The sequence below is a fragment of the Geospiza fortis genome, unplaced genomic scaffold (assembly GCF_000277835.1).
Source record: "Geospiza fortis unplaced genomic scaffold, GeoFor_1.0 scaffold900, whole genome shotgun sequence".
In the NCBI taxonomy this organism is placed as follows: Eukaryota; Metazoa; Chordata; class Aves; order Passeriformes; family Thraupidae; genus Geospiza; species Geospiza fortis.
In genome coordinates, this window is record NW_005054496.1 from 988,570 (window position 1) to 1,012,125 (window position 23,556).

A 23,556-nucleotide genomic window follows, 5' to 3' on the forward strand; every position below is an offset into this window, starting at 1 on the left:
AGCGTGACATCTCTTAAATTGTACAAGAAGGCTCAAGTTGAAATTTTAATTCTCTAGCTTGACTGCATTAATAGTGGGATTTTAGTCTTCCTTTTTTAACTGATGTGTTTAGTTCTGTAGATTTACCTACTGATCTCTGCTTTTCTGCCCTTCAAATTACTTGGGGCCTGCAGGTGGATTCTCATATCCTTTTATGATCAAGGTATTTTTGCTTGAAGTCAGCTTTGCAAGATTTTTTATACTCACATGGTAAAGCTGAAGAAGACTTGGAGTAAACATTGATTAGAGGCAAATATCACATTTAGGATAGGTAAGATGTGCAAGTGGTCTTCTGAATAGCATTCACTGGAAACTGCAGTAAGCATTCAGACATGGGAGCGTCTCAGTCTTGCCATTCTTCACTTCCCATTTATACTGTGTCAGCAGGAGTGTGTTTATTCACCTACTTACTCTAGCGGGTGAAATTCATCTAATCCTGGAGAAAAAGTTACACATTAGTAAATGTTCCTACAAGTCACACTTGTTGGGGCCTGGTGCATGCATGACTGGAAGAACTCAAGCCTGGAGTGGTTTTAGGTAGTAGAAATTTCTGAAGTAATTTACAAAATCCTAGCTGCATTATTGAGAAGAAATCTCATGTTTTTCAAACTGCTAAAAAAATGTTTTTCTGAACTGTTCTAGTTCCTAATTTGTGTTAAACCACAAACTAAAAGTATTCCCCTTAATTTGAACCAGTGAGGAGGGGAGCAGGAAAGGTGCCAGCAATCTGCTGGCAATTTATAGAGCACTTGTTGTAGGCTGGAGCTGGTGGCTGACTGTCAGTGACCTGGCAGGACTCGAGCACAAAAACATAGCTGTTTCTGGTGGTATTCCCAGGAGTGTGTTAAATAAGCAAGGCTGGAAATACATTTCTAAGTAAAATCCACTGTCCTTGATGCTGTAACAGAACAGCTGCTATGCTTCTTAAAAGTTGCTTATTTGTACAGAGCGTATATTTTTAATTGTTCCTCTTTTTGTTTACCCACAAACTCTGTTTATTGACAGTTTTTCATAAACAGATTTTTGTCAAGCCTTGAGGTGTTTATCTTAAAGGTCAAGTGAAATAGACAAGTCAGGGTAGTTACTGGATTATGCCTTTATAATTCAAATTTAGTGACTCTTGTGACCATTGAGAAAGTTCTGGTTCCTCAACATATCAAAACATTTCTTTCACTCCTTCCGTTTCAGATGTTGTCTCTGTTATATGGGGCTTTTTGAGGGCTGGGAAAGTGATGTGTTACTTTGACAGAAGTAGAATTTGGGGATTTTGCCAAGACTCACATTACAGAACCACACAGCACTGTAAAACTTCTTAGCTTTCTTCAGCCGTAAGAAGAAATTTGAGATCCTGAAGACTGGGGACAGCGAAGAAGTTTAATTCAAACTATCAATACGTAGTGGAAAACATTGAAAATATTGTTGGGTTCAGTGGGGACATCTTAAATTGTTTAAGAAAAGCCTAACCAAAGAAACACAGCAGCAAGAAACTGCCAAGCGTGCTGATTATTTGAAATTACTTGAATGGCAGAATGTGGTGCAGGAAAAGGCTCTTAAAGGGAGGTGGATGAATCTGCTGCTTCTTTAGGATGCCTGTGAGCGTGGTGCTGCCTGCTGTTTATCTGCTGGCTGTCAGTGCCCAGTGCTGCTGCAGCCAAACCAGCAAGCACAGAGCAGCTGTGTATGAGCCCCTTTCCCAGTAACCCCCTGCTGAGTGAAGGGTGTCTGACCATCCCCCTGAGTGTCTGGTACAAGTGCTGCAGGCCAGCACCCCTTGTGATTGGAGTGTGGTGTAGGGGGGCGTGCAGGGCATGAGCTCCAGGTCAGTGTTAATCTTCAACTTCAGAAAACGTTTCTGCTCTGTTGTAGCCGGGGGGTGAGAGGGGTAAGGGCTCCAAACTCCAAGCCCTGTTCAAGAATGCAGGTCAAGTTTTTTGGTCCTCATTTCTTCCTTACTTCCATAGCATTTATCTCATTAATATAAATCATACCTTGTGCTTTCTCTTGTGATTACTGTTGCTTGAAAGCAAGTTCTCGTGTAACCTGTCCAAAATAAATGCAGAAAAGTTTTCAAGAGAGTGAGCTCAAGGAGAACAGAAATGGAGGGGTTGCAGGAAAGGAAGTAAACTCTAAAGCCAACTTCCTTCATTGCCTGCACAGGCATGTTACCATGGAGTGGGGTCTGGCTTGAACTGCAGGAAGCACAGACAGCTTTCTGTCTTTCTCAGAGCTTTAGAGCTTCAGTAGCTTCAGGTCAAATTGTTTTGGGAGCTGACCTACGTGTGCTTCTCATGTGCTGTTCTTGTTTTGAACCTTCACATTACAAGCTCTTACTATTTCCATCCCTGGCTAAAATAAATATTAGCATATCTACCCTCTTTCTGCAACTTTTAATTTTAAAATAAGTCTGTTTGTAGCTTACTGTTAGAAGCAAGTGTATTGCTCATTCAGAGCAGGCTGCTTTGATGTCTGTGTCAGGCTGGAACTGCATGTGTGCAGCACCCACTGAAAGACTGTCTTTCATCTTCCTGTGATGACACTTTTTTTCCAGACTGGCAAAGAAACTCAATATCTTACCTCAATTAAACCTTGACAGAGAAAAGACTGCAGTCTAATACTGGAACTAGGGACAGGCAGGATGCCTTTAGGCTTAGTAATAGGATACCTCTAGGTCACTGGGTTTAAATGGAGTGTTAAGTGAACATCAGGCTTCTACTTGGCATCTCTACTCTGAGTTCACTTCATACAAACAGGCTTAGGTTTGTAGGATGCAGTGCTGTATTTTTGGTATTCTCTGTGGTAGAGGAGAAATCAGACTCCCCTCCTATGAAAATCTATAGGATATCTTGAGTCTTAGCTATTACTCCTAATTTGGACTGAACTCTCCTTTTCATTTTGGAAAAAAAAATTTAAAATTACTTGAACAGGCTTCAGGCTTACAGCTTATTAAAGGGTTTGGGGGTGTTTGAGCTTCTTGCCTTAGGAAAAAAGCTGATAACTATCTTGTCTGAATAAAGCACTTCCTGTTATTTATATGTTATTATATATGTTTATTAGGGGAAGCAAATATGGGCCCTTTGACTTTAGTACAAATTGTATTTATGTGTTAGTGGATTTCAGACTGAGCTGTAGTTAGCATTAATACTTGAACTGAAATCTAGGTTTGCTTCATTGAGTTGGATTGTTTGTTTTTTAAAGGAGATAGGTAGTGTCCTGGCCATAGTTTTAAGAAGGGTGTTTAGCAGTGTTAAGAATACTGATCTCTGAAAAGGTTGAAGAGACTGTCTTGAAACTCAGAATTTGTGGATTTGCTGTTTTTTCCCTCCAAGGCTGCAGTTGCAGAGCTAAGACTGTAGACATTAATATGTGAGTTCTGAAGAGGCCTTGGCTTGCTCCCAAGCTCTGCCCAGTGAGCAGAGCTGGGCAGGGCAGAATGCTCTGGCTGCACTGTGGTTGAGCAGAAGGGCAGGAACTGCTGTCAGCACAAGTTGTGCATGGCTTGCCTTGGTTTACTCTCAGGAATGAAAGCAGACTGAAGCAAACCTGGTCAGCCACCTGAGCTCTTCTGGCTTTGCAGTTTCTACTCTAGAGTACCTGGTCAGCTGAAGTGGGCAGAGCTTGGGAGCATTTGGACAATAGCTGCTTTCATGGTGCAGTGACCAAAATACAGTCAGGCTTTTGAAGATGTTACTAAATGGCAACATCACAGATTTTACCAGCTTTTACACATAGTCCTGTGTGCATATTGCATAAATCTTTTCTGCCCTTAAGGATTTTTGGCACCTTTTTTTGTGGTCAGGAGCACATTAAACATTAAAGAAAAAGGTAAAATTTATCATAAGAAGTTAAACATTGAAGCTACTGAGCTACTTTCCAGAACTGATTTGGACAATGTGTACTATGCACCTTCGCTACGTTTTGTGTGTTTAAATTTTCACTTCAAGTTGTGGGATTTGCAGACTGACTTAGCAGTTTGCTTGCCTTCAAGGGCACATAACTGTCATTGTCACACATGGTCCCATTGGTTCTTCACTTTTTGCAGTGGGACTGTGTTGACTGTAATGTCAATTCTATGTGAATGTATCCTTCAGTTTCTTTTTCTCTTAAAAGCATGATCCTGTTTATCTTTGCAGATGTGGAGGTACTGTTGGTGCGATTCTGACATGTCCACTGGAAGTTGTAAAAACACGCCTGCAGTCCTCCTCTGTGACTCTCTACATCTCTGAAGTTCATCTCAACACTCTGAATGGTGCTACTGTCAACCGAGTAGCCAGAGTTTCTCCTGGACCTCTCCACTGTCTGAAGTGAGTGTACTTGGCACAAGGGTTTGGGTTCATTTTGGGGAGGGAGGAGATCAAAATCTGTATAAAAGATTCAGACTTTATATCTGTCATGATGCTACCAGGAGATGATTTTCCATATTTTGCCTTTTAACTATGTTTCCAATTTTTTGAATGTCCTTCATGCTTGAGTGTGGATGTTGAAGTAGCCAGAGCATGTGTACCTTTTACAACTCACAGCTCCAAACTGCACCCCCAAAATTCACGGATACTTGAGTGCCAGACTCCCGTTTTCATCCTGAAAAAGCATTAGTATAAGACTTCTTTTTTTAAACTGTTTTGTGTCCTAATCATAGAAGTTACTGAATATGGAGGCAATTAAAATTAACTCAGTTTCTTAGTCTCTTTCAGTTTTCACCACCCCCACACAGTTTTTGCCTTTGAATATCTTCTGGTGGATATGTGACTTGTAACATTCTTTTAGAGCTACTAAGAAATAGCTGAGAAATGTCTCTTGCAGTGATCTGTGTTATGTAGTGCCTGACTGAATGGGGGCTGCCTTTCCTCTCCTTGTTAGCAGTGCTTGTGTAGCTCAGGAGCCAGCAGGGAAGTTGCAATCCTGCAGTTAAACTGCTTGTATGGCCCACAGAAAGGGTTCACTTTTCCTGGGGGACTCAGGCTAGCCAGTTCAGGGAGGGGGGAGGTACCCTGGGTATTTGGGGATGTGGGGAGAGTTCCTACAGGAGTGACCTGCTGCTGCGTCTTGCATTAGAAAGTTGGTTGAGTCTTGACAACTTCTATTCTTAATTAGTAAGAAGTAGTTTGTGGAGAGCCCCTTCTGGCAGTTGAAGTGTAGGGTTTAAACTTAATCGGGTTAGAGCACAGGATTTGCTTAAATGGGGGTTGTACCCATATAGCTCCTTGAATGGAAGATCATTCTTATCATGAGAGTTTGGGTTCAGAGCCTTTTCCTGGCTCTTTTTTCAGGGTCTGATGGGTGAACATGTTGGGAACAGGTGTGGGAAGGAAAGGCTTGGATTGTGACCAGCCAGGAGATCTGCTTGACTTAATGGCTTCTCTTGATGGAAGTAGAGTGCTTCAGCTTCTTTCTGAATGCTTGGTTAAGAATTTATTTTCCATTTAGAAATGTATAGCAATGAATAGCAGGTTGAATAGATGTGTTTTTATAATGCTTCTCTGCTAGAAGCTTGCTATGCCTTAAATGAAGCTGAAGATAACTTGGTATTCCCAGGAAGCAACTTCAGACTGAGGTAGAGGTAGCCCATGATGAAATGTATTGGCTTGTTTGTTTGTTAGTTTGTCTTTAACAATTGCCTTCTCACACATGCTGTTTATCTGTAATACAAGAATGTATCTCTTCTGCTGCATTTGTTCTTTGCTTAGCTGTGTTTTCTTTCAGGCCATTATCAAAGGGCTGAGATGCAAAGCCTGGGTTTCAAGTTCTTTAAATAGAGTAAATATGAAAAGATCCCAAATGACATGGCAATGGACTGTGATAATAAAAATAGATATGTGCAGGACGTAACTACTCTTGGTTAAGGTTAGGGCTGCTTAGTGAGGAAGTAAAACTGGATTCCTTTGTCACTGTCATGCCCTTACTGTCATTAGATATTTTTTGACTCATAGCTGTCAGACTTTGATTGTGTCATAGCAAATTTGGTGCAGTGCTCAAGGCTCACATTATTCAGTCTAAAAGCAGAGTGGTTCAGGCAAATTATGTCAGAATTTCAGTGAACTGACTGCTGTAGAATCACTTCTGCATCTTAAGCATCAGTGGAGGTGACTTGAAAGGCATCTCTGTCAGGAAACAAACTCAGAAAAACAGGTGACTCTATTCTCTGGCAACAAAAGCAAATTCTTTTTTTTCCTCACATATCTGTGTTGCATGTCATATTATATTTTCTCATCATTCATGTTGCACAATTTAAACCTGAGGTCTTGCTAATGGAAATCTCACCAGCCTCCCAGTGCACCTCTCCGTGTGACATAAGAAAGTCAGCTGAGGCTGTATGGAGCACTTTCCTGCTCTTCCAACCATGGACTTGCCCTTAACTGCTTTCAATAAACAAGTGCAGGCCCTGGGATCTGCTCTTTAATTCAAGTTTGTGTCTTATTTTCAGTGCAGCCTCTGGCACTCCTCCAGCTGGTGTCAGAATGCAAAACAGTAACTACCTCCATTATAATCCTGTCTGTTGCAACCTCTCTTTAGCTCTTTGCTACTCTGTCAAATTCTGGGACTGTAGATCCAAAAGAAGCAAACAGACCTGCTACACTTCATTCCCAAGTTTCAAAGACACTGAGCTTCCTGCTGCTTTGAATGCATCTGCACCTATATGTGCATATATTCATGTGTAACACATGATGTGGTAGTAGTGGTTTAAGTGGATACAGATCATGTTAATTGGGTTCAGCATTGCAAGGCATAACAATGCTTTCATGATGACTGACAAGTCCAAATAATTTGTATTTCCAAGGTGTCTTTGAGTGTATGTTCAGTGTTCCAATTACTGCTGTAGATCAGCAGATGCTGCCCACATAGTGAAATCATAGTTGATCATTATGGACAAAAAGCTGGATGTTGATGGACACATTAAATGTCAGTATTCCTAAATAGCAGTGGTAACTGCGGAGCCACTGGTTTGTTTTTGCTTTGTGGAAGCAAAGGTAACCTTTTAGTTTGACTAAGCAGCAGAGCAATGGTGAATCAGCACCATTGAAATCAGGAAGTCAGAATAGGCTTGGAATCTCTTTAGTGCTATAGATTGCTTTCACTTGTTTGTTCTGATAGTAAATTCCAAACAAAATGGCCATTTATACAAGGCCTTATTGAGTAATTGACTTGTCATTAACCTGCATGGCTCTTTGAAGAAGAAATATACAAAACTATTTGTGTATGTTTACCATTGTTTCTAAATCAGTAAGCACAGGGTTCTGTTTTGTAGCATCTGTGGATGTAGTTAATTCTTAACTTTAAATCTGGTTCTAAAGTAATGGCTAGAGCAATTTCCAGTAATGGGATGCAGGTAGTCCTTGTTTCTCCTCCCATGTCCTACCATACTTTTTAAAATACCCATGTGATTAGCATCTAGATTGTGGGGCAGACTGATTTCACTAGAACTGAATATTCATGTATAGTCTCTTACTGTGCCAGGGTACCTTGCTGCATAGGTCTTCAGCTCTTCCTGAAATCCCCAACCGTGTGGGATCCATATTGCAAAACTAAAGGACTAATAATGCCTTATTTGAAGTCTCAACTCACTGCTTGTACCATGCCTTCCTGTAAATTCCACAAATGTGCAAGGCTGCCCTCCCACTCAAGGTTTACAAACCTTGGGAGCTGAAGGGTGGTGAAAGGAGTGTAGTGTAGAATGAAGTATTTTTGCTCCTGAACAATCTACAACCTACGTGAATTGGAATGTTTCCATGCTTAGTATTTTCTCCCGGATTCAAGGACGCTTTCTTTAACTTCCCAACAGACAACTCTGTACATGTAAGTTAAATCTGTATCAAGATCTCAAGTCTTATTTCTGCATTTAGTTTATGCTTTTCTTGGTATTTTGAGCAATAATGGAATTTTTTCTGCTGATTCTAGGAAATGACTAATTTTCTTTGTGGTCCACACTGTATTATTGCCAGTAGCTATGAAAGTTTTTCACATGATGTAGTTTTGATGGTTAGTGCATGCCTTAATTTTGCTCTGAGTGTTACAGTATTGTCTTCTTGTTTTCTAGGATGATCTTGCAAAATGAAGGCCCTCGTTCTCTGTTCAGAGGGCTGGGTCCTAATTTAGTTGGCGTTGCTCCTTCCAGGTAAATACAAACATGCACAATAAATAAATATATTAAAGGCTTTAGTGTGTATTTGAAATAAGTCTTGCATCTATAGTTGTAAATACTTAATTAGCAGCAAGTAACCTTTGGTTCCTGGGGTAACTTTTTGCCTGAGGAATTGAGCCATTTAGGTACTGCAGAGCTCCAGCTGTCTCAGCATTTCCTATCCTATGTGCTATTGAATAGTATTTACTGTTGTGTGCTATCCCTTATGCAGAGTTTTGTCCAGTTTAAACAAAAAATTCTTAAGGAATTGCACATGTAAGCTACAAGTTTGGATCTTGGAAAATACAAAGGTAGACTTAGCTTTCAGTTAATCCATCATCTTCAGGAAGCAATTATGTGATTGTAGCCTCAAAACACTGGGTCTTCCTTCCTGAGTTCTGGAGAAGCACAGCCTGGTGCTCCCTTGCAGGAGGAAGCCTGTTCTGAAACTATAAAAAGGGTGAGATACTGGGTAGGAGGAGAGACTTAGCAGCTGTCCCAGGGAAAGCAGATCCAGCAGTGGCCTGGGCTCCAAAGGGTACTGGGGCAGTGCAGGGCTGAGGATGTAAATCTGATCTAGTTGGCATTGGTGGTGTTGTTGTCTGTTGCTCTGCATCAGCACAAATACTCCAGTTCCTCAGCTGGTGCTGGCAGGCAGAGAGAGAGAACATTTTGCCAGAGTTGGAATTTATCTTTACATAGAGCTGTCAGCTGAAGTTCAGTCCAAAAATAGGAGAATACATGGAAAGAGTATAAAACAAAGCTGTGTAAAATTAATATATTCCTTAGAGCTGGATGAGGATACTGGAAGTTGTTTCCTGGCTCCTTTTTTTTTTCTTCTCTGTTTAAGAGAAGAGCCTTGATGCAGAGGGAATAGATTCCACAAAGGTTTTATTCTTTCCTTGACTTAGTGCCCTGCTTTTGTTTATTTGTTTCGTTTGAAGAGAAAACATTCCTATCTCCTGCACACTCAGTTGGAGATTATCTGAACTTTACTGGTTTGAAGTATTTGGATGTTTCTGAAAAATACTACTAAGCTGAACTTTAGTTCTGATGAGGTAATGTTCTTTAGATCCTCTGTGTAAATAAGAAAAAAACTTAATGAAATAATTAGGTTATCTTTATTTTAGCAAATATTTAAGGATATTGGAATATCAGAAGTGGTTTCTGATCACTAACTTAGCACTGCCCTTTGGAAAAGCTGAAGTAAACCCAGCAGCATTTTTGTTCTTGACACCTATGGGATATCAGCACTTCCTAGTCTGGAGAGCCTGTAGTTTTTGTACAATAGATCAGTCTGTTCTACCAAATCTTCAATATTGATATCACTTAATTAGCAATTTTTACCTAGGAATGGGATCCATTGCATAAGTGACTATCCTCCATGAAGAACATCCTCAGTTGGAAAAAAAAAATATATATTTCTTTTCAATTAATTATATGTTAAATCTTCTATTTCCCTTTGGTTTTTCCCCTAGGTGAAATACTTGGCTTGCTAAAATGTCTGCTTGATGTAGTATGTAAACCTTATTTATAAGCACATCTTCATTTCCCTCTGGCTGATTCTGTCTTCAACCAGTACTTCATTTCAATTAAGCATTAGCTAAGTGGATTTAACATCAGCTCTTTGTTTAAATAAGCTGTAGAGAAGCATATTTCATAACACATCCAGTGTACTTAACTGAGTTCAGGTTCCATTTTAGAAATTACACCCATAAAGCAAGCACTTTATCTTCTTTGTAATAAAGAAAAACACGTTCACACAGCTAATGAGGTTAATGTTCTGCTTGGGAAAAGTGGCACATTCATTTTTTTTTTCTCTTGCAGAGGGATGTCTGTAGATTTAAAACAACAGAATTACAACCTGAAGTGTGAGGTTTATATGTGCTTAAAATAAGTTTTTTAGATTTAATGAGTGAAAGCAACCATTTTTTGTAATACATTGAATTGGGTTGCTGACTTTGCCTAGCTTTGTTTGGATACCAGCTCACAGACTTGTGTAGCACAAGTTTACAACATTTTTCATGGTGTGTTGAGAGACAAAAATCAGTGCTATAGTTTAAATGCTATAGTAATAAGAATGTTTGTTTCTTTTAAGAAGCTGCCTATTTGGTAGTTTTCTTCAAATTGTCCTGCTACTGAAATGACTTTAAGTCCATTAGAGAAAGTTTGTTCTATTATTTATGTTGAAGAATACTAAAACTTTTTCTGTGTTTTTGTTCTCTGGCTGAACTTCCTAGTGTCACAAAAATCATTGCCATATTTCAAACTATCTGTCCTTCCCCTCACTAATTGGTAATTGGAGCTATTGTGTGGAAAAAAAAAAAGTCAAGTGTCATGTTTAGTCTTTATTTCCATTCCTTGAATAGTCCCACTACTTTGCAAGAATTAATCCTTGAGTATTTCTTTACTGGGGAAGGGAGTTTTAGCCCAAGATAATCTTCAGTCATTGAAGTCAATGATGCTACTTGTTGAGAATTTTGAAATGTAAAACATATTATAACTTGGATTTTGTTCTAATTTTAGAGCAATATATTTTGGTGCTTACTCAAATTGCAAGGAAAAGTTGAACAATATTTTCAATCCAGATTCTACCCAGGTACACATGATTTCAGCTGGTGTGGCAGGTAAGGATCTGTAACGTTTTTAGCTTCATCCTACAGTCATATCTGGAAATAAGAGGCGACAATAAATATGGAAAAAAACCCCAACAAAACAGAGCATGCTCAGTAATTGAATGATGTCTTTTTAGTGGTTATCTGCCTTGGCCTGTCATTGGCTCTCTGGAGAATGTATGCATGAAACCGCACTAAGTGATAAATAACAGTGTGTGTCAACAGTCTTCTCTAGAAAACCTCCATGCCTGCTTTTTCAGTTGAAAATTTGTGAAATGAAAAATGTAACCTTTCAGAACAGTAACTTTTTGCTTTGTAAGCTATAAACAGTGTTTGCACTGACTTCTTGTTTAATTCTTCCTAATCAGTTTTTTTACCACCACTTTCTGCTACAGCTTTGTATATTTAAATAATTTTTGTCTTTCAGAAATGTGCCAGCAGCTATTTGTGTAAATTACATGTAACACTCCTTCCTCCTTTGCTTATATACCAGTCTATGAGAAGTTTGCTCTGCCACTAAAAAGTCAGAGGAGAGCAGATTTTTCATAGTTCTCATGTATTTTCATCTCTGTAGAAATAATTCCTATTTTATATCTGCAGCGTAACTTTAGTGTATTTTAGCAGCTACAAATATTTATTGCTTGATTTGAATATTCTGTGCTTTGGGGTCATTAACAAGGGGGAGTTAAAGGCAACTGAGCTGAGTTATGGTCATGGACTCGTGCTGATAAAATCAAAACATGGGCTGGCAACGCTTAGGTGTCGTTGCCTGTGCCTTTCCTGCACAAAAACAAATGTTCAGTTTCTTTTATAGGCCATGGGCACTTTACAGATGAATTCTGACAATTGTTGAAGTTCTTAAGTCCCGTCAAATTTTACAGCCAGTCTGTGAGTACTGGCAATCTGGAATGGACTGATAAAGGTGTGATATCAGAATAAGGAATAGGATTTGTTTTCTATTTAATGCTTGCTAATAATCTGATACATAGAGATATGTTACATAGTGTATAAAATATAAGTGACATTAGCTTTATACCTAAATGACACTAATGTTCATCTCTGGCACATGAAATGTTGTGACAGTTTTTAATCTTTAAGGTGTAGGAAGAGCTCCTTTATTTGGCCCAAGTCAGACAAGGACAATGCAGTGTTTGGTTTTTTTATCATCTGGAAATGAGTGGTTTTGTTTGTTGGTGAACAGCATGGAAAATGGGATGGAAGGGGATTTAATGAAGAGTTCAGCCTAATCAGTTAATTGCATCAAGGAAGATGAAGAGTCTTCAGGTCTTTGTCAAAGGAATAAAACATGCCCTTAATTTGGGGGCAGAGGGAAGCGGGGGGGGTATAACAGGTCTGTCCTCAATTGAAGGCAACTTGTGCATCTTGTGCAGTGCTGCAGACAAATGAAGATTCTGAGTGTTCCTCATCTTTGCAAGTTGCTGCCCTCATTCTGTAAAGCACATTTGTGGAGATGTGCTGTAGTGCCTTTTCCTGGGTGTTTGCAGCCTCAAGCTGTAGTTTCTCGTGTAGCTGCTTCCCTACCAGAAGGTTGGTGTTGTGCATTTGTACATGCAGCTGCAGTAAACTGGGAAAAGCCTTAATTGCTGTTTGCCTTTTTTCCTTTTGTGTACAAGTTCTAACACTGAACAGCTCTTGGGGCTGTTAACCTTCTTATACTTCCCAGGTTCTGCAGTTGTATTTCTAAACCACAGTCAGTGAAACAGAATGCTCAGTGCAGGCTCGCATCATAGGTCTTGGCACTGCACCGTAGGAAATTCTCAGGTTCTTTGACAAACAACATTTCAATTCTCTCTTCTGGTGTTATTCTGATATATGAAAAGGACTCTGCAGTTAAAATTAACAGTGCTTTCTTGGGAATGTGCTAACCTTGTTTTTGTAATTCTAATATATTTCAGAAAATGCACTTAAACCAGCTATTAACAGTTTTACCTGCAAGGTTTGTATTGCTGTATGATGCAAATCACCTTAAAGAGATGGCAAAATAACAGGGACAAGATGAAATGTGAGCTCTTACTTGGTTGACAGGTTAATACATAGGATCATTGCAATATTTGCTTTGGAACCTAAGGTTTCAAAATTGGCAAGGTGGATAAATACTTCAGAATTAGCAAAAAAAGAAAAATAATCAGTGTTGGTGTTTTTATTTTTCAGCTGCCATTGGTTTCAGTAAGGAATTAAGTAATTCAGTCTTAAATGAGGGTTATTGTTTTGTTGGTGGTTTTTTGGTGGATTGGTATTTTTTTGGATATGACCTTCCTGTTTCATAAAGTCTAATATCTATTTAGCATGAAGTGAGATTTGCACTTACAAAGCTTTTCCTGTAGGTTGCAAAATACAGTAATGATGCAAAAATATGTTTTTAAACAACATAATTGTAACATTGTTTTATTAAAGTACTGCAAATAGTGAACTTCAGCCAACTTTAAATTCTGTTTATTTGTATAATGTGCTAATACATGTCTCAGGCTAGACTGATGTCATTATTAAATAAGGGTGGTTTTGTGCAGTTGGTGTTTTTGGGAGTGAAAAGCTGATGTATAGTATTTTAAGCATATTTTTGTTTGTTGGTTGGTTTTAGGCCTGACCCTTCATTCTCAAAATATCTATTTGTGGTTTTAAGGGTCTTCTACTAAGTTTATTTTATTCTAAGGAGAGTTAAGTATTTACATATTAGTAACTGATGCCTTATGCTAACAGAAATGAACACTGTCTTCTTGCTGTGCTAGTTTCCAGCATATAGAGAACATCCCCTTCATACCTAAAATATCTGTGTTGACATGAAGAAGTTGAGCATAAACATGGTTCTCTTTTTGCAAACTAGGGCAGGGAATATATCTGAGCTTGGTACAAGAATGTTTGCTTGTGCAAAGACAGTTGATTTCTGGACATTTCCAAGTTAGGCTAAATTCTCAGATTCACTATAAACTCTGCCTTCTCATTGCACTCAACCTCTCTCACCACAGAGAAGAAAAGCTGTAGAGAACTGAATGAGATACTTGATTCCTGTATGGCTTTCTTGTTTGCTTTTTTAATGATTCACAGCTTCAATCAGACAACATGGTTTTAAATCTGCTGCAAAACTACTTTGCCTTGTATGCTTTTGCTGGTTTTTGTAGAGTTTTACTGGCAAACCAATCCAAATGCGGATTTTTAAAAATTATTATTTATTTAAAAATTATTTGGACTACTTTATTACTTAGAGATACATTACTTTGTAAGTTTCTGATGCCATGTACACAGTTAATTCATACCAAATAAAATGCATATTTAGTTCACTGATCTTAGAAAGTTGGATTTCATAAGGCATCTTTTCTGTCCTAAGACTAGGCTAGCTTTAGTGAATAGTATTTTCAAGGGAGTGGGGAAGGAGGAGGTTTCACTTGTAAATTTTCTATATAGGTAAGTATTTGGAGGTATAAAATTGAATTGCTGCAAATGAGCAGAAATTTCAGTACTCAGTGCATTTTACACATCTATTTTAATATCTGTGGCCTGTTTTGATTATTTTTTCTTTCTTTTTTTCCTAAACTTTTACCTGCAAACAGTTAGATTTCCCAGTAACTGACAAATCCTTCCGCTGGGATTCAATTTGTACACTTGTGTCTGATGAGGTCACTGCTTGTTGTTATGATACAGAAAAGCCTGTGTCTATTTTAGGCATTTACTGTACATTTCTCCCGTGAAAAGAGTGAGATCGTGTCATCTCATGCTCCCCCTCCGCAGGTCACTTCCTGCAGCAATATGGACTAACTTAAACCTCGTGAGTACTGAACTGAGCGTCTCTTGCAGCCTCTAGTGTAAGAACCACACATTGGGTTTGTGATATTATTGAATAAACACCGTAAGGGGAACACACTTCTAGCTTGAACTCAAATGATGTGCATTGTGCAAAGACATCACTTTTCCTTAGCTCTGTTTAGAGTGATTTTTTTTTTCTGTGCCATTCAGGGAAAGGTAGGAAATACCTTTCACTGAGAGCTGCTACTCTACTTAGCTCTGGTCAACTGAAAGCCCCTACTGGGTTAAACAAGGCATTTTGGGAGGTTTTTTCCCAGTATTCCAGAGCTGCCTTTAAAGTGCTGCAGCTGATATTCTGTGTTGTCATATTTATTTCAAAGACCTCTTTTCTTTTTCTTTTTTAATATGTGTATATAATCCTTTCTGTCTCTTTCTGTTTACTGTTTTGGTTTGTTTATTTTACTACTTTTAAATTTTAATTCCTCATTCCATGTTCACATGCGTCTGTATCAATTACATTGGCTTATAGATTAAAAAGCACCAACCCTATCCTTTGAAATGTGATGCATAATAGGAATACCTGGGATCTTACCTGTCAGTAGCTGGGATAGCTGAAAAAGTAGATTGAGATAATTGTCTGAAGCTGGAATAAAATAAAATAAAACTACAGGAATTTGTAGTATTGCCAGATTTGTTTGTACTTGTCATGAATCTGGGATCTTTCTTGAGGGTGCAACACATCGATAGGCATTGTGAAGTATTACAAAGATCATTAAGGCTTTTAAAAAGAAAAAAGGAAACAATTGATCGATCTTCATGGCAGTTGTTGAAAGCCCCCAAAGTTTGTTTTAACAAATATTTTTGCTACAGAATTTCTGTATTTAAAAATCAAAGTTTATCTTCTCAAGGATCCTAAATGGTATGTTTCATGTTTTGGAGGGCTTTCCTTGGTGTCAGCACCACACAATTCCTTTTTCTTCTTCAACTAACTGCATTTGCTACATCAGCTGTAAGAATTGATCTGTAGCCATCTCGCCTTGAAACCTGAATTATTGAAGGCCCTTTGATTTGAAAACTTCTGTCAACTTAGGCCTGTGACAGCCGTGGGAAAAAATACTGGCCATGTTGCTGAGTCTGATCCTACTGTTGGAGGTGCCACATCTAAACAATGCTTAGAGTGACCCCAGGAATGCAGTTTTGAGTAGAGTAGGGGCTGCATCCTGTGCCAACCACTTTTCACCGGAAATTTCCAATATACTCTACTCAGCCACTGATGGCACCTATGCATTGCCTGCTCCGAATTCAGGATTTGCAGACAGCCTTATTTTGAGTAGAATATGAAGGAGAAAGGCCGTGTGTTACAGTCTAAGAGTTACAAAATTCTTCCTTTAATAGGAATGCAAAAAGATTTTAACTTCTAATTAAGAACTAGGAGAGACTTAAGAACTAATTTTGATTTTTAGAGAAGTCTTTCATGGAAGATGTGTTGGTAGGGAAAATGAGTGATTTTTCCCCCACCTTATTTCAAAGCCTTTGTTGCAGTTCTGTGCATTTACTAGTGTACTTCATGCCACAAAGATTCTGATTGGAAGTCAAACAAAATTAGAACTTTATTAGTGCCAGTGTAAAGAGATAAAACCATGCAAGAATGAAGTTTCCTTTCAGTGTAGATGACTCAGGCTGAAGCACTACTGGAATCAGTGGAGTTTCTGTGACATGAAGTGACAGGTCAGACAGGTTATGGCTGCTTGAGCTATAGAGCCTGTTTTGCACATGTGGTGTTTTAAAAACATCTCATGCCTTGTTTTGGCAGAGTTGTTCCCCAGTGCTTTGAGTTTTTACATCATTTGCCTCCATTAAAGAGAGATATAGAACTCTTGGATTGTTAGGATTTCACTACATTATGTGAAGGTTATATCTAAGTACTGAGATATAGGAAAAAGGAGTAGCGAATCAGAAAAAAAAGCCAATTCCAAATCTTTATTATCTACCATAGGAAGTTGCTTAGTTAAGTATTTTGAGCCAGTTTAAAAATCTGTTTAATCAGAAAATTGAACAGAAGCCTCCAATCTGTTTTCATTCTTCTGGTGTAGAAAACCAGCTCAATCTTAGTAGCTGTCAAATCTGATAATTTTTTAAGAACCTGAATTGAAAACCATAATGACCTGTTTAAGCTTTGAGGGTGGGCACAGATCAAACCTTAGAACAGTTAAGATCCCCTGGCATTTCTGAGTATTGCAGACCTTTGTGTGCAATGTAAACCTAGATTGTGATTGAACAGGAGTAACATGTATGCAACCAGTTCTGCTAAATCTGTTTCTGTGAGCTGTTAGTAATCTGATAAGAGCTTATCAATAGCCTTTTGCTGGATAAGTACTGTGCCCCAGCCATGCACTGAGCAAGGTAACTCTGTCCTTCCCCACACACCCAGTCCATCCCTGTGCAGGAGGGCAATGTGTCTTTGTAGCTATAAACCAGCCATGTGTGTCACTTAGAGAGCAAGTGTCTAAATTTATCATCTCTTGCCTGGCCATGTTCCAGCTTTTCCCTTTTCCTATTCTCTCCTGCAGACATGACACCTCATTGAGGGTGCATGTGTGGTATTGCAGCTTGAGATGATTTTTTTAATTTTACTTTTTTTCAGAGCTGCCTTTCACTCTGCTTTCTCTCTCTTTCTCTCTCCACGGTTGTGCAGAAGTAAGAGTAATTCTTACTTCTTTTTTTTTTTTCTTTTTTCCTTTTTTCTTTTTTTTTTTGTTTCCTTTTTTCTTCTTCTTCTGTTTTCTTTAGTGAACTGAAAATCAAAGCTTTAACCCTTGGCCCTTATGCAAGCCTGAGTAGTTGCTGTCTGTCTGAATAGTTAGAAGTCATAGTATTTACTTTTAACAATTTAAACACTCATATGCTTATAAAAGTATCTCAAGGCCAGCCAACAATCTCTGCTTTGAATACTAAATAAAAGATTAGCACTCAAATATAACTGCTCTTTATAGTTCAATATTAAAAGGTCTCCTAATTTGCAGTAATAAATGCCTTTTAACTGCACCAAAAGTAGTATTTATTCAGTCTGCATGCTTTTAAACTCAGATTGTATTTCAGGTAACAAAGTAAATTGAGGCAATGTTTTATAGCATCTCAAATTGCTTTTGCTGTCTCTGCAATGCATTCTTACTGACTTTTTTTGTCCAATTGGCTGATACTTGTCTAGTTGGCATTGCTGTTCTGTGCTATCAAAACAGGGTTGGTATTAGACAGGCAGAGAACTGTACTTAATTTGGCTTATTTTATACGGGGCATCTCTTGCTAAGAATCAAACTTATTCAATATTAATGTAGAATTTAAAAACAATTTAAGTGTTTATTGGCTGTATGGATTCACAAAATGGGGACTTCAGCAAAATCAGTATAGTATGAGTTTTTGCATCCACTGTACCTTAACTGTGTGCATTTGGAACTTAGATGCATCTGTTCTTGTGATATTATCACATCTAATTATGTTATTTTTACATTTTTTAGGCTTTACTGCGATCACAACAACTAATCCCATTTGGTTGGTGAAGACACGATTACAGCTTGATGCAAGGTAAAGTCACAAGAGGAAATCTCGCTGCTGTGATAACATTGTACTAAAGTGTTATGAATCTGTTCTGCATTCCAAAATAGAATGAATTCTTAAACATTCAGCATTTCAGATTTGCAAAGGTGATGCTGGTCTCTCTACAAGTAACACTATCACTTCTCTTTTTAATCTGTTCTGAGACATGCTTGAGGCACTGTAGTGGACTGGCAAGCAAATTTGTAATTAATTATAAGGTTAACAGTTTCATTAAAATCATGTTCTACCAATCTTATGCTTACATTTACGTTCAGTAATACGTTCTCTTTACTGTTGAGCTAAACATTCCTGAAATATGGATGCAGTATTATAGCAAATGTTTAGAAGAAGGCTTTAAACATCCTCAGGTATTTATTTTTATTCTGTGACTTGCTCACTCAGACCTCTGCTGGCACAATCCATGGGCCTGAACTTGCAGCTGTAGTGAAGCACATCTCTACAGTGTTGTCATGGGTTTGCATAGTTGTGTACAGTTTTCTAACTACTTCAGTATGCACAACTCAATTCAGTGAGCAAACTCAAAATGGGAATAAAACTTCATTTGCCAAATACTGCTTGAAATTGGTGTGTCTAATGAGTATTTTCCTTGACATCAGCGGTGGCTCAGTTCAATCAAACAACAGCTCCCAGTTGCACTAGTTGCTGTGCCAGTTGTTTGCTGAGAGCTGTAATGCTGAGGGCTGCTCTTTCAACTCTTAGCCACTGAATGCTGTGGAGCTCTTTATTGATGCAACAATTAGGGCAAATCCATTATGCAAAAGGAAATGGTCATTTTTCTCAGGAGTTGCTGACATTGATAGTCCATTTGGGAGTCTGTTTCCAAGCAGTTTATTGTATGAGAGTTGGGGAGGCCTAAAGCTGCTCAGCGTTTCACTGTGATACTTTGTCTTCAGTCACTGTGTGAAGTTTGGCTTGGATTCCCTGTAATGCTCTACCTGTGTTTAGTGCTGAAGGCCTTTGAGACTGTGACTTGGAGATGCTCAGCATCAGTGTTGAGTATTTCCTGTCTTGTCACTACAAACCTGTATAATTAATTTTCCAGTCTCTCTGGTTGCAGCAGTTGATACTCTGACTTGTTTTCTCCTTTGTAGGAATCGTGGAGAAAAGCGAATGAGCGCATTTGAGTGTGCCCGCAAAGTTTATCGCTTGGATGGCTTTAGAGGCTTTTACCGGGGAATGTCTGCGTCCTACGCAGGCATATCTGAGACTGTTATTCACTTTGTCATTTATGAGAGTATTAAGAAAAAATTACTGGAGTATAAGACTGCTGGTGCCATGGACAATGAGGAAGAGTCGGTAAAAGAAGCATCGGACTTTGTTCGAATGATGATGGCTGCTGCCACTTCCAAAACATGTGCAACATCAATAGCATATCCCCATGGTAAGTGGGATGTGTGCAGCTGAGACCCTGAGGCAGATCCATCTAAGGGAGTCTTAGTGAGATTTGTAGGCAGCTTTGGTTTACTTGCTCAAGAAACATTTCCCTGTCTGAATATCAGATTTAGCAGGTCAATGTGAGTATAGTATTCAGAAATGGAAGTGCTTTACAGTGGATATCCAGCAGGACCTTTTCTTGGGCAACGTTTATTTTGCCAAGGGATTGGCCAGGGTATGGCCCAAGGTACTCAAAGAGGTACTTTTTCAGTTGGAATCTTTCCATATACTCAGCAATTTTCCGTAATGTGCCAGCAAGTTCTCGTCTCCCTTCTAGGGGCGCAGGCTACCTACTTTGTATGTCAGTTGTACTTGATCTTCCTGCAAAGCAGTTGTGTATACATTGTTTGTTAATGAACTGAGTACTGAACTTATGTCAACTTCTGAGCTAAAATGTAACCCCAAGCAACAGTCCTCTTTTGGATTGTAGCTAAGCAAATGGACTTGCCTTGTTTAGTCAAATATCTAATACTTGCTCTCTTCTTACACATACTTGGTTTGCTACTCTGTGTGTTTTCCTCTTCCTTTTATTAAAGAGGAGTTGTGAGATTCAGAACTTGGGGAGGAGTATTTTTGTGTAAAAATCCCTGATCAGTTGCTGGGAAAAATAATGAAAAGTGGTGCATGTAACCACTGATTTTTTTTTCTTTTTTTCCACTGGTTTTCTTTGTACAGAGGTTGTACGAACAAGACTAAGAGAAGAGGGAACAAAATACAGATCTTTCTTCCAGACACTGTCTTTGCTTGTGCGAGAGGAAGGGTACAGCTCCCTTTACCGAGGTCTGACTACACACCTGATCAGACAGATTCCAAACACGGCTATCATGATGTCCACCTATGAAGTTGTAGTCTACTTACTTGATGGATAGCAGTGTGCCAACGTGGAAGAAGGTGGAAGACTGAAAGACTGGAGTGGACCACTGAATGTCAATGCCAATGTGGTGGGCTAAAGGAGCGTTGTATCAGGAGCAAGCAGCTGTGGACGAAACAGAAGGTTGATTGTGGGCAACTCTGAATAATTTTGCTGCCTTTATTGTGTGGTCTCATGTCAATGTGACAAATGGGAACTGCCCCTTAGGGAATGCCTTCATACATCTCTTAATTCAGAATTATTCTTTTCTTTTCATCTGTTAAACTAGACAAAGCCATTGAGTCATCTTCAGAGACCTGATGGGTGAGGGAGGGGACATGAAATATGTTGCTGGGCAGTCCTATTACCTTCTGTTGGTGATTGCTCTCAGCTACATCATTTTTGTTCTGTTTTACTGCACAGTAACCTGTTGGAAGAATAGGCAAGAGAGTACTTTCATAGCTTTCTGTACATGAAACTTCCATTTAGTTGCTCTGAAGATTCATAAAGAGACTGAGGTAGTGTGGTAGGTGTGTGTAGTTTTCCACGTTGCTACCTCAAGACAAAATAAGGTGCAGGGACCCAGAACAGTTATTTCTTCACTACAAAAGGTGATACCTGTTGTAGCTTTTTGGTTTTGATTGTTTTGTTTTGTTTTTTTCCTTGATGTTTGAGCAGTGTTGTGGGTTAATGAGAGAGAGTCTAATTGTTCAACTCTTCTGGTTATTGGTCTGTTCATGTTGGTGTATGTGGACTTCTGGTCCTGCTGCATCATGGTTTTTCTTTTCGGGAACTTCTCCTAAGTCAGAGAGGCCTATGAAACATTGTCCTGTATCATCAGTTTTCCTTGCCAATATGTTCAGGTCACTCACACAGCTAAGGAAGTTGCTGAATGCCACTTTATAGCCTTTTTAAGGATTTGTAATGTGATGAGAAATCTCAACTAGTCCAGCCTCCCGTTTGTGAAGACAGGATTCGCTCAGTTTCATGCTGCCTAAGCACAAGCTGTATTACCCTTAAATATCTGGCAAATCCTGCCTTGGATTGCCAGTGTTTATATGGGAGTACTGGGGCAGAACACATATCACTGTGGCTAGGGTGACCAGAAAGCAGAAACCAGTTGAAGTTGTGATAGATCTTGTCAGTGCAGACAGGCTCTGTGCAGAAGGATGGAGAAATTGTAAATAATATTTTCTTGAAAGCATTCCCCCTCATAAATGCTGTATCACTTCTCTCAGCTCAAGCCTGTGTACTGAGCTATAACCTTGTCCTTCACATTGTCTGATTATTCAGGCATTGGTTTTGTTCTGTAAGCCAATTGCACATTAATGCCTTGCATTCAGCAGTGAGGCTTAGCTGGTTTATGCTGTCATAATTTACAGAATTATCCAAAAACATACAACTGGAGTGTCAAGCAGTTTAATGTTACAGGAAGTTTTACAGCTTTACAGACAGATATCTTCTCAGTCTGCATCCACTATCCTTATGAGGAAGATGATAATTTATAAGTTGGGGTCAATAGCTTTCTCCATATAAATGCTGCTACACTGGCATGGACAGAACTGTGCTCTCAGCTCTTCCAGTGTGGTACTTCAGTACACTTGAACTGTGCATCATGTGCAATGGCTTTATTTTATGAATGACTTCTTATGCACTTTGTGGCCTTCTTAGGGCTTATGACTTTCTTCCTCTTACTGATTATCTGGAATCAAACCATGCTTGTAATATGCAGTTTGGTTTTAAACAAAGCATGTGGTTTGATTTCTATGTAAGCTGTGCAGGAGTTTATGCTGTAAATCCATAGCATCTCTGTGGCACTGGTTCTGTGGGCTCTCTATGAAACCTCAAAGCTTGCAGAACAATCAGTCTGAGTTTTTCTCATTTGCTTTCCTTTATTTTGACCCTTGTCATGTTTTCCATACAGTGTCAAAGTATTTGAGTATTTCATGTAATTGTCTGCATTAATTGCTCATCCTCTGAAAGCCACCTATAGTAAGTACATTGACCTTGCAGTGCTGTATTGACTTCCCTGCTTGGAAAATGTTCCCTTTTTAAAGACAGCATGGTCCGAGGGGTGACCATGGTGAGCTTGATTGTCTCAAAGAAGTGAAAGGAGTGCTTAAATGTGTTTTAAAGTGGGCTTTTTCTAGTGGTCTCCCTAGGAAAAGACTGCAGTATTTATGACTGACCTAAGCCTTGATGTGTTGCTTTTGTTCAGATAAATAAATGCAGTAATAGTGACTTACTGTAATTTTTGTGATGTAGGAAGTGGGTCACTCTTCAGGTTATCTAGATTACTCAGTCATAGCCAAAAAACTTAAGTTGGCAAAGACCATACTCAGCTTTGGAGTTCATGAATACCGTGAATACTTGGAGTAGCCTAGGCTTAATGAGAGATTCTCTCCTCTCTTTGGATACATTGTCCCTTGGTTCTGTGTTTGTCTCCCGTTCCAGGGTATTCCCTGGGTGCTGTGTGTGTGCCTTCGCTGGGTAAGAGCAGAGCCCCTGGAGGTGATAAGTGGGACAGTTAAACATGGACAGTTGAACATGGGAGATAACAGCTAAAAGCAGACAATCAGCTTATTACTCCTGCTCTTTAAAGGCTTGTTTTAAACTTCAGGGGTGATCATTTTGGCTTCTTTTGCATAACCAAACATAACCCAAACATTTCTTGGGATTTTTCATTATTTTTAAACTACAAGTACCTGCAAAATTACCTCTGATAAATTTCCCAAAGACCTTTAAATTATTTATGTAGTTTTCTTGGTATTTATTGTAAAAACTCAAGGGAAATAGCAAGATATTCAATAATATCTTCAATAATATCCTTAACTACAGAGCTGAAAGCAGTGCATTTAAACTTGGTCATATATTCATTTGTATTTGGGTGTCATGTATTTATGTCCCACTGGTGTGTGCTAGACGATAGGACGTGTGAAGAACTTTAGTCATGAATTTGTTCCTCCTTTCCCCGGCTGTGGTCAGAGCCCAGGCTGGGGAGCGGCGGGGCTGCAGCTGCGCGGCGCGGCCGGCAGGTGGCGCGCCTTCCGCGGAGTCACGGCCGGGAGCAGCAAACGGCTCCGGGAGCGGCGTCCGGAGCCTTCCCCGGGCCGGCCCGGCGGGAGCGGCGT

General features: G+C 39.2%; 1 protein-coding gene across 1 annotated transcript; it reads left to right on the forward strand.

Moving 5' to 3' along the window:
• The first annotated feature begins 1,625 nt into the window (after positions 1–1,625).
• On the forward strand, positions 1,626–23,516 carry SLC25A36 (solute carrier family 25 member 36). The gene is made up of 7 exons (XM_031063325.1): positions 1,626–1,667; positions 4,147–4,340; positions 8,069–8,146; positions 10,679–10,779; positions 18,042–18,108; positions 19,233–19,522; positions 20,251–23,516. The coding sequence occupies exons 1-7, from the start codon at positions 1,626–1,628 to the stop codon at positions 20,442–20,444; spliced, it is 966 nt and encodes a 321-aa protein (XP_030919185.1). The 3' UTR covers positions 20,445–23,516.
• The last annotated feature ends 40 nt before the right edge of the window (positions 23,517–23,556 follow it).

Bases quoted from the DNA above. Each gene is read 5' to 3' on its own strand.
- SLC25A36 (XM_031063325.1), top strand. From the start codon at position 1,626: ATGCCTGTGAGCGTGGTGCTGCCTGCTGTTTATCTGCTGGCT. The intron at 18,109-19,232 runs GTAAAGTCACAA...TCTCCTTTGTAG, and splicing joins CGATTACAGCTTGATGCAAG to GAATCGTGGAGAAAAGCGAA. The intron at 19,523-20,250 runs GTAAGTGGGATG...TTCTTTGTACAG, and splicing joins ATCAATAGCATATCCCCATG to AGGTTGTACGAACAAGACTA.